Source organism: Uranotaenia lowii, chromosome 2 (genome assembly GCF_029784155.1).
Source record: "Uranotaenia lowii strain MFRU-FL chromosome 2, ASM2978415v1, whole genome shotgun sequence".
Taxonomy (NCBI): domain Eukaryota; kingdom Metazoa; phylum Arthropoda; class Insecta; order Diptera; family Culicidae; genus Uranotaenia; species Uranotaenia lowii.
The window spans coordinates 409,407,828-409,419,688 of NC_073692.1; the positions used below are offsets into that span (position 1 = coordinate 409,407,828).

The 11,861-nt window shown below is 39.4% G+C and overlaps 1 protein-coding gene across 1 annotated transcript; it reads right to left on the reverse strand.

The window, feature by feature from the left end:
* Window positions 1–9,552: 9,552 nt before the first annotated feature.
* Window positions 9,553–11,468, reverse strand: LOC129747331 (esterase B1-like). Its single transcript, XM_055741487.1, has 2 exons — window positions 10,856–11,468; window positions 9,553–10,797 (listed from the first exon to the last, which is right to left on the reverse strand). Exons 1-2 carry the CDS (start codon window positions 11,453–11,455, stop codon window positions 9,595–9,597), a joined length of 1,803 nt encoding a protein of 600 aa, XP_055597462.1. The 5' UTR covers window positions 11,456–11,468; the 3' UTR covers window positions 9,553–9,594.
* Between the last annotated feature and the right edge of the window lie 393 nt (window positions 11,469–11,861).

Sequence of the window (11,861 nt, forward strand, 5' to 3'; positions counted from 1 at the left end):
GGGGCACGATTTTCAACAGATCCAGTCAACTTATCTGCTTTGCCGATGACATTGATATAGCCGGCAGATCATATGCGGCGGTGGAAGACATCTACCACAAACTGAAACGCGAAGCAGGAAGGATTGGGTTGATGATTAATACGTCCAAGACGAAGTACATGCTGGCCTGCGGATCTGAGACCGACCGAACCCGCTTGTCCAGTAATAACAAGGTCACGATCGACGGCGACGAGCTGGAGATAGTCGAAGACTTTGTCTATCTCGGCTCACTGGTGACCGCAGACAATGACACCAGCCGTGAGATCCGGAGGCGAATTATCAGCGGAAGTCGTGCCTACTACGGACTCCACACGCAACTGCGGTCGAGAAGACTTAGCCCTCGCACGAAGTGTAACCTGTATATGACGCTCATTAGACCGGTTGTTCTCTACGGGCACGAGACATGGATATTGCTCGAGGAGGACCTGCGTACACTCGGAGTATTTGAGCGACGAGTGTTAAGAACCATCTTTGGTGGCGTACAGGAGAACGGAGTGTGGAGGCGAAGGATGAACCACGAGCTCGCGCGACTCAACGGCGAACCCAGCATCCAGAAGGTGGTGAAAGCTGGCCGGATACGCTGGGCGGGACATGTTGCGAGAATGCCGGACGACTGTCCTGCAAAACAGGTGTTCGCTACGAATCTGGTAGGAACAAAACGAGCGGGGGCGCAACGAGCGAGGTGGTTAGACCAAGTGGAGCGTGATCTGGCGAACGTGGGGTGCCCGAGAAATTGGAGGACGGTTGCCATGGACCGAGTGAATTTTAGGAATTATGTTCGTCAAGTTATGTCGTGAGACGGAATACTATGTAAATAAATAAAAAATAAATAAATAACCTAAGTAGTAGGATACTAATTCTACCGTTTTAAGTTTATATTTCTTGATAAACCGGAGAGTTTATTAGCCGGTTCCAAGAGAGGTGCTCTATGTTTAGTAGTCGGAGATATCAATATTCCTGCAAACAAGATACACATCGATTCTACTAGAGATTATTTCTCCATCTTGGATACCAAGACCATCTTGGATACCATCTTGGACTGTTACCAAGACGTTTGTTAATAGGCCAACTAATGGTAACATATTAGATCGTGTTGTATGTTCCGAAGCATTAGCTGACAGGCTATTTAATGAAACACTATTGACTGATATAAGCGACCATAGTATTATATTCACAAGTGTTAACCTTGTTAAGGGAATTTCCAAAACGCAGCTACAGAAAACTATCGTTGATTATTGCAGAGTGGACGAAGAATTCGTCCTCTGCTTCAGAAAGACTCGAATATGTTATCAATCTGCAAAATGATCTTATTGAGAAATATTCGAAAAAGGTAAAAGTTTATGCCAAAGTAAAAGATTTCTGCCCTTGAATGAACTGTGATGTCTGGAAGCTAGTTAAATCTAAAAACAACGCCACCAACACGACTCCCAGCTCTAAGAAATGCTTGTACAGCTGTCCAAAAAAGTTTAACGAGCGAAAATTATAGCCCTACTATGAATTTCATTTAAAATCCTCAAGCCAGAAAAAAAATGTGGAAAATTATAAACTCTCTGACCAATCGAGAAAATGTAAGAACCAATAAAATAATACTGAACATAAACGAGAAGGCCACCAGCGATCCTTTGTCAGTTGCAAGCCACTTTAACGATTTTTTTTGCGAATGTGGGACCCCAGCTTGCCTCCACCATTTGTAGTCAACGCAACATAAATAAATATGGAACATTGACAAATGCTCTATACGAATCCATGTTTCTAACTCCAACAACTGACCAGGAGGTTTTGATCAAAATTCATAGTTTGGATGCAAAAAAGAGCAAAGGACCAGATGGAATTTCGGCCTTTTTTGTGAAAAGGCTTTATTCAACGGAAGTATTACGATCGGTACATTTCCATATTTTCTGAAAATTGCACGGATCGTCCCAATACACAAAAGTGGACAAAAAACTAACGTTAACAACTATAGGCCAGTATCTGTATTTTCAATATTGAGAAAAATATTGGAACAACTGCTTGTTGCTGGTTTACACATTAGAACAGGGTCTAGTACAGTGACCGCTGCAAGTTAGCTGTCTAACGAAATCTACGATGCGTTCGAAAATCAACAGTTTGCCACAGTTCTTTTTCTCGATCTCAAAAAAGCCTTCGATGCCGTAGACCACGAGCTGTTGTTAGATAAACTGAACTATTATGGAATTCGAGGAACAGCTAATGATCTGATTCACAGCTACTTATCCGACCGTGTCCAATACGTAGGAATAAACGATACACAAAGTATATTTCTATCGATATCAGTTGGTATACCCCAAGATAGTAACATCGGACCACTAATGTTCTTACTTTACGTTAATGATCTACCGCAACTAGCGCTTAAAGGCAAAACACGCTTATTTGCTGACGACACATCGTTAACATATATTGGAAGAGAGACGCAGATGATTTGATTAGCCGGATGAAACATGACATGCACATGTTAATTAGGCATTTTTCCGAAAACTTGCTATCGCTGAAGTACATGGTATTCCATTCACATAGAAAACGTCTTGAAGAGCACCGAGTTTTGACCATCGACTCGACTTTCATAGAAAACGTCGATAGCTATAAATATCTGGGATTGTATCTCATTTACCCGAAAACTTTTGCCCAGAGTCAATTTTTCCCAGAATGACAAATACCCGAAATCAAACCCCATAATGAACCATTAAGCAGAAAAGAAATTCCCCAGAATGGCACAAATCCCAGATTGTTTCGTCTAGTATTTTTATTTGTTTGAATTCTTGTGAATTTCATATGATTCGAAATTAATTTTTTCAAAATGAATTTTTAATGAAACTTGATTTATTTCAAAACCAATATTGTGCTTTTTTATGGTTTGGGTACTTTAATTGATTTATTGCTAACTATGGTCCTTTAAAAAACCTTTTTGGTATCCGACTCCTCACGCTGCGCGTTCGAACATTTTGTCCTTCACGCTGTCACGTGGCTGACAGGGCTAAGGAATCACCCCTAGCTTTCACGCAGACCTAGGAAGCCACGGCAGACCTTGACTAATGCATTAGGTCGGCGGCCACTTCGGATTTGGGAGCTTCGGCGGCTTTGTGCCGCCTCGGCCCTTTCATTCTCGTGGTTGCGGCTTTGCCGCAAAAGAATAATATTATGGGAACCCAATTTTCGTGAAAAAAATTTATTTGAATTTTTTGAATTTCAGGTTGTATAAATATATATAATTTTCTAGGAAATGGCAATTATGGCGAAAAATTTTCTGAGGAATGGTTCATTCTGGTAAAAAAAATTTTGGTAAATGGTGCATTCTGGGAAAATAGTTCTGGGGAAGTGGATTTCTGGTGATTGGAATTCTGGTGATTTTTCATTCTGGGCAATGGTTTTCGGGAAAATGGAGTACAACCAATATATGGGCTTAACTTTTGATACCAAACTATATTAACCAAATAAAAAAACGATATCAGATAAAATGTTTCCTGAAACGCTGCTCATTAGGCGGCGCACACCTTCTTCGTCCATCGTTTTAGCTATCTTATTGCATCAGGTCTTCACCTGATTGGTGTCTTTGATAACATTTCTCCTTGCCATGAGTCTCTTCTTCATGATTGCCCAGACTCTCTTTTTGGTATAGTTCTAGCGTCATGAACTTATTTGTAACAAAAACTTTCGATTTTTGACCTGGGATTTGCCCGAAGTCAGCCTTGACATAGGTTTCATCGTCCATCAGAAGACACCCGTCAAACTTGGTCAGCACCTGATCGTTCAACTTCCGAGCACAGATTTTGGCCACACTGTTCTGTATTATGGTCCAATTTGGCTGTTGGCAAGCTCGATAAGACTTAATTTCTTCCCGGAGTCGAATTCTCCTCACAGTACTATGGGCAGATTGGAATTCCTCTTAATCGTCTTCAAAATCTTACTACGCAGTTTCCGGTCGACAGTTCCACTCAGACAATTGGCTTATGATGCTTCCGAATCGTCGTCATTGTTTCCTTATACCTTTTGATAACGCGCTATACGGTATTTCTGGGCAATTTCTGCTGTTTAGCTAGCCTAGATGCAGACCACAATGAACTTTCCCAATAACTGTGCTCAATTTTTTCCCTTCATTCGGCTTCCACGTTGATTGTTTACAAAGTACAGTCTATTTAAGGAATGTCAAAAACACATACACAAACGACAAAATTCCAGACATGTGGGCTTCAAGAACTACCAAATCCGTCCACCAGGAGCGCCACAATATAAGCAAAAGATTGTTCCAATTCTAGGTCAAGCAAGCTTACAATATCATAAACTGTAGTTCAAAATACATTTTACAAAAAAAAAAAGTTGTTATGATTGCCATGTCCAATAATCCTAAACGACCATTCACTCAGTAATTGATAAAAGAGGGATAGCTTTCCTATCAATGATAGATTTTTCTAAAGCATTTGATCGAGTATCTCATGTTAAACTCTTGCGAAAATTATCTCGACATTTTAATTTTTCTGCAGCTTCAATTAATTTGATTCAATCTTATCTTTCCTATCGATCACAAGTTGTACATCTGAATGGTAATTTTTCGGAGTCAGTGCCAGTTCTATCTGGAGTTCCTCAAGGATCCGTCTTGGGGCCATTATTGTTCAGCATGTTCATCAATGATTTACCAACTGTAATTAAACATAGTGAAATTCATATGTTTGCAGACGACGTTCAGATTTATTTAAGCTCTAAAGATTTATTACTTGAAGAAATGACAGGCCTATTAAATAACGATCTAGCTAAAGTTAATGCTTGGTCTGAAAGTAATCTTCTACCTATAAATGCTTCTAAATCTTGTGTCATACTTATAACACGACAGCGCGAATTCACCGTTTTACCTGCCATTACTTTGGATTCAACGAATATAAAATACGTTAAAAAAGTTTCCAACCTTGGTATTATTTTTCAACATAATTTGGAATGGGACTGTCAGATTAACAATCAATGTGGTAAAATGTATGCTGCACTTCGTCAGCTTCGAATGACAGCTAGTATGCTCCCACGTAATGTAAAACTAAAGCTAGTTAAAAGTCTGATACTACCTCATCTATCGTATGGTTCTGAACTTATATTGAATGCGTCGGCCGCTGCCATAGACAGACTTAGAATAACTTTGAATAGTTGTATTCGTTGGATTTATAATTTAAATCGCTTTTCTAATGTTAGAATATTCCATCAGAATCTACTAGGTTGCTCATTTTACAATTTTTTCAAGTTGCGATCAAACATAATGATTTATAAAATATTTTTTAATGCTCAGCCTGTTTACCTGTATCAAAAATTACAACCTTTCAGAAGTAATCGCGTTCGAAAATTAGTAATACCTCGACATAATACTTCTCATTATAATTCTTCGTTGTTCGTACGTGGCATTGTTTTTTGGAATCAGTTACCGGATGAAATCAAATTTAATCGTCCCTTGAAACACTTCCAAAGAGATTGTATTGCCAGTTTAGGTTTAGGAAATTAGATTTAGTTTTTCAAAAAATATTATCTATATATATAAAAATGAATTTCTGTCTGTCTGTCTGTCTGTCTGTCTGTTCCCTATAGACTCTAAAACTACTGAACCGATTTACATGAAACTTGGTAGGTGGGGGTATTGGAGGCCGGGGAAGGTTCCTATTATGGTTTGAGACCCCTCCCTCTCACAGGAAGGGGGGAGGGGGTCTTTCATATAAAGGTAATAAGTCTTCATAACTCGAGAACTGATCAAGCAAATGAAACCAAACTTGGCATGGGTGGGTATTAGGGAACGAGGAATGTTTCTAAGAATATTTGGTGCCCCTCCCTCCTTCCAGTGATGAGATAGGAAGGAGGGAGGGGGCCTTCTTTACAATTTTTTGCATAACTGGAGAACTAATCAAGCTAATTGAACCAAATTTGGCATGGCAGGGTAGGGGAATACGAGAAATGGTTCTATGATAATTTCAGACCCCTCCCTCCTTCCATTGGAGATACAGGATGGAGAGGGGGGCCTTTAACTTCTTTTTCATTGCATAACTTGAAAACTATTCGAGTAAACGAATCCAAATTTTGCTAGGAAGGGAATTTGGGTACGATAAATAGTTCTGTGAATATTTGGTACCCCTCCCCTCTTGCAGTGAGGAGATAGAAAGAAGGGAGGGGGCTCCTTTACAGTTTTCAGCATAACTGGAAAAATAATCAAGCAAATGGAACCAAATTTGGCGTGGGAAAGTATTTGATTACGAGAAATGTTTCTATGATATTTTAAGAACCCTTCGTTTTTGAAGTCGAGAGATCTTAAGGGAGGAGGGTGCTCACATACAATTTTTTACATAACTCGGGAACTTAATCAGCAAAAGCAACGAAATTTGGCTTGGAAGGGTATTTGAGCACAAGAAATGTTTCTGTGCATATTTTTAACTACTGCCTCTTTCCAGTTGCGTTATAGGAAGGACAGAGGGGGGCTCCTTTACAATTTATCGCATAACTCGAGAACTAATCGAGCAAATGGAAATAACTTTGGCATGGGAGACCATGTGGATACATAAAATGGTTATTTGCTTATTTGAGACTTCTTTTTCCTTCAATTGGGGATACAGTTAGAGAAGACGGAAGCTCACATACGATTGTTTTGCATAAACCAGGAACTTAACAATCAAACAATCGAGCAAATGGAATAGAATTGGGCATGAGAGTGTATTTGAATACACGGACCTTGATCCCCTCCTTCCAGGTAGGAAAAGGAGCTCCGATACTAATTTTAAAGTATAACTCGACAACTAATAAAGCAAACGAAACCGAATTTTGCATGAGAGGGTATTCGAGCACAAGAAATGTTTTTCCGGTGGTTTAGCACCCCTTCTTCCAATTATTACACCCAAAATAATAAAGAAATTTTTTCTACGGGATTTTTCACGTAAACTATGATTTTGCTGCATAATATCGATTCTACGTGTGTTTTTAGTAAGCACAGTGTATGAAGGAAGCTCTGGTATTAACTACTTTACTTCAACATAACTGACGCATGAATTTCACGTAAAATCTAAGTGGATGATTAATATCCGTTCTGTTTCATTTGTCTCAGTATATTCTTATTAGAAAAGGGAGTTGTCAGCCAGCTGATTTCGTTAGGTGTTGTGAATATTTTTGTGTCTGATGATTAAATAAAAATTAGAAGTTTTTAAACCTTTTTCGGGAAATCAAATTGCGAATTAGAACTTAATTGGATTCAGCTTTGCCTTCTTGGTAAGTGATAATGATAATGATAATGATAATGATAATGATCCGATGATAATGATAATGACTATGAATAATGATTAAACTTTTGTTTTTCATCTTTTGGCAGCAATGGCTCTGGATGCAAGTTTTCTTTTATTGGACCTGGTGAAGAGCGCTCGTTTTTTAAGACTCTCCAGATAGGATGTTCAACAGAACACCATTAACGCAACAATGGTAAGTTATTTTTCAATATAATAATTATTTTTTTTTAATGTGATTTTTTTTGCAGGATTCCATAAACCAAGCTGAGCAGAAAATGGAATGTTTTGATTGTAGTGTAAGTGAGGAAATATATTCAAAATAAAGTTTTTTAATAGTGAAATTTGGTTTTAGTTCAATCATAATAAATAATGAAGCAAATAAAACGACATAGATTTTATTTCAAAACTGAAAACTTTCTCAGTAGCTTTCACAAACACACCGCGTTGAACCTACTAAAATTTCACGTAAATCACAGGTGAGTCCCATTAAGCACAAATTCCTATAAGGACGCGTTTACATATTGATTTCGTTGCATCTACGTGAAAATCAATTGGATAAAAATTATGTAGTTTTTCACGTAGCCACGAAGTGAAGATTATTTTGGGTGTATAAGAAGAGGAAGAGGAAAGAGAGTCTCCCCTTCTCTTGCCAGAGTGGAGATATAAAGTGGAGAGAGGGCCACCCATTTTATTAATAACTCGCGAATGGAGCCATATATGACATGTGATCGTATTTGTATACAAGAAGTGTTTTTTATGTAAGGAGACAACCCCCCCCATTTCCTTCCATTAGAGTTATAAGAATAGGAGATGGGATCACTCTCACAATTTTTATAATAATCCGAGAACGAAAAGGTAAAATAATGCGACGTTATATTTAAAAAAAAAATGTTTCTAGGATAGTTTGAACTCTCTCCACATTAAAAAGGGCCTGCGAAGATTCCATATATAAATAAATATTTGAGCAAATGTTATAGTCTTAAGAAGCAAAGAAATTCCGAGTCATAAAAAAAGATTTAAACACGGATAAATTTTTTTAAGGTTTCAAAATAAAAAAAAAAGTTGCAATTCCATTTTGAAAAGACATTTTCATAATTTTGAAATTGAATTGAAAATTTTGTGCAACTAAATGAAAAGTTGAAAAGCTTGATACCACATATTTCAATAGTTTTTAGAAGGTGTAGCAAAGCTCACCGGGTCAGCTAGTATTATATAAAAACTTTCAAATTCTAATCTGCCATCCGATTGCAAAGAATTATAAGAAAGTATTCTTAATTTGCAAGTATCAATAAAGAAATCAAATCAAATCAAATCAATATTGGGCCTCTATCATTGAATTCATAGCACAATTTGCAAATCCTCAGCATTCAGTTTGGGTTATAGGTTCTGGATCCAAGTTCTGAAACTAAAATATTAGGAAAAAAATTTCAAAATGTTTAATAGATCGTTTTCGACAAAATTAATTCATCGGACCTTTTGACACCTCACCTATTGATAAAATACTGTTTTTTATATCAAGATATTAACGCCCTTAGCACATTGATCAATAATTGGTATGGGAAAAACACATTTCGCACCCGATCGAAACGACTTTTGAAAGGAAAGATGTTCAGTCTCCAAAAGCCTCGAGATCAATTGTGAACTAAACCAAATAGATAGAATAAAAAACGAATTCCATCATCGACACTTCTGACACACACCCTACAAAAAACGTCAAATGAACTCGCGGCGCTAACAAGGAAATCCATTATGCATGAGAAAAAATTCTGCTGGTCCATCGTTCGTCAATCGTTGTTGGTTGATGCCATCATACCTACTCATCAGAATGGACCATCAAAGAAAATTCTCTGCACTCATCTCATCGGAAAGTGGCATTAATCCACTCCTACGAATTTTAACGCGCAAACATCAACCAATATTGAGAAAAAAAAAACTGTTGGTATTTTCCCAGTCCCCAAAAGCTGAAGAAGTACAGAAATTGAAGTTTTTTTTGTTTGGGTACTTCTTTCTAATGATTACGGTTGTCCCATTTTGAAAAAAAAAAAAGAAAAGCTGGTGTGAAATAGGGGACCAAAGATCAAATTAAAAATTCGTCTAATTAATAATTCAGCTACCGAAGACGGAGGACGATTGCTTGCCGAATGAAATATGCATGAACTGACAACACTCTTCGGAACATTTCGGATAGCAAGAGTGATTGCCAAACGCGAATCGAATCGAAGGAGGCCGGCGTTTTTTTGGTTGTTTTTATCGTTTTTCGGTTCGTGTACTTGAAATTTCTTCGTTATGCATTGGTCATTAACACTTGTCATGGTTTGCTACTGTTCAAATTGGTCGACAAAAATTCAAGATTGCTGAAGTGGCCGTTATACTTGTGGTGCAATTCGCACCACAGTTCGATGCCTTTGCGATCTGGGATGTCGCTGGTCATGCGGGTTTCGCGGTCAATGTTCAGATAGGAAGCTTCGAAGGGGGTTTTCGTCCCGGGTTCGGTTTTGTGGATCGGATCCCATCGGAAGGGCAGCCGTTTATCTTCGGGTGGCGTTGGGTTGGAGAATTTGGCAAAATTGGTCCAGAGCCGAGCCATTGTTGTTCGCATTTGGTAGCTTCGGTTAGTATCTGGGATCTCTTTGACGAGGATCGAGTGGAAAAGGTAAAAAAGTTCGTCCATGTGGAACGCTCCCTTGATTTGTGGAGGAAGTCTTAACATGGTATGACCGTAGTTAAGGTCTCCATCGAAAGCAAATCGGTAGCTGTAGCAGTTGGAACTGTGCTGAAATTGACTCATCAAGTAGGACAAGACGTAGACAGTAAATCCGTAGCGATCCGAGTTGAGTTGCATGAGTTCAATTAGAGTGTCCTCGGAGAGCTCCTTGTCCTTGAAGTAGTGTTGAAGAATTTCTTCCCCAATTATTTTGGCTTGGGGTCCAAAAAAGTCCACATTGAGACTTCGAGGAACCAGACGATGAGGTTCTCCTTTAACGTTTTCAAGATGTTGTAGTTGACTCCAAAGTTCCAAAGACCCATCGGAGCTATTCCACCCGATGATGATCGGCATTCCGAAAGAATCCGGATCACGTAGCAGCTCCATGGGATCCCTAGTGAATACCGGATCAGGTCCATCAGCTCGTTCAATCACATGATTGAATGGAATCCAGTAGATCTTCTCCAACTGCTTTTCACGCTCCGTCAGTACTTCGAACTGTTTCTCCACCAACTTCCAAGCCGTTACCTTCCTCAAAACCTGTAAAGCTTCAACATCCGAGGTACCGCTGTAACCAAACACTTTCGCTAGAGCCCTCGACTTCTGTACCGCATCCGAACTGTAGGCAAAGTCACACAGCATGTGTCCACTCTGCATGATCGCCTTGTGGAAGTATTTCCTAGACGAAGGAGAACAGCAATGGAGTGAAACCGAATTTCCTCCGGAACTCGCCCCGAACAGAGTTACATTCGATGGATCACCTCCGAAATAACAGATGTTTTCGTTGACCCAACGAAGTACCAAACGCTGCGAAAAAAAAACATTTAAGTTCAGAACACTTCTAGACTAAACATCTTCTACTCACTTGATCCTTTAAGTTCATGTTTCCTTCGACTCCAGCATCCGGTAGACACAACAACCCCAAAACTCCCATTCGATAGTTAAACGTAACCACAACTACTCCTTCCTGTACCAAATAACTGGGATTGTACAGCATACTGTCACTACTGCCTCCAACCTGTCCACCTCCATGGATAAACACCATCACCGGAAGCGGTCCTCCAAATCCCTCCTTCGTCGGCAACCGAGGTGAGTAAACATTCAAGAAAAGTCCATCTTCACAACCACTCAATTCCCGAGTCTGAATGTTAATCCCAACGAAGGCACTCCGCTCCCTGGAACAATCTAGAACAACCGCAGGGAACTTTTCCAGCGGCACCGGCGGTGCAAAGCGCAACTCCCTCAACGGAGGTTTAGCGTAAGGGATACCTCTAAAGCAGTACAGATCACCCCCGTTTGGGCTCTTCTCCCGAACTCCACTCAACAGACCCTGCCGTAGCTTCATCATCTCTCGATCGGAAACCTCTGGAACCACTTCCGGTGTTCCTCCATTGGTCGTGCCTCCATTAGTTATTCCGTTATTGGTGCTGGAGGCGGATTGTTGGGGTCTACTTCTCATAACCATCTTCACTGAACACTGTTACTCAACTACTTACAATCGTACGGCCGTCCAGGCGATTATATTTGATCGATTCAAGCGATGCGTTACTAACCCTTGCCTTCGTATAACACTCTTTCACACTTCAAACCTCAAAAGACAGCTGTGAGAATGTTTGAATAAATGCAAAAACAAAAACGCATATTTTAAATCGATGCTAATGTAGGCAGTCACGCTTCCCAGTTGCATTTCCGCAAACACGTTTTCTGTCCCGGCTAATTTATTCCTGTTGCAAGTTATGTCAGACACTTTGTCATAGGACAGGGATCATTTGCGATCTTTGGTCACAATGTTGCAATTCTTCTGCATAACTGAAGTAACCAGAAGTAGATAGCAGAATAAACAATCGAATCAGCATATAACAAATGTATCA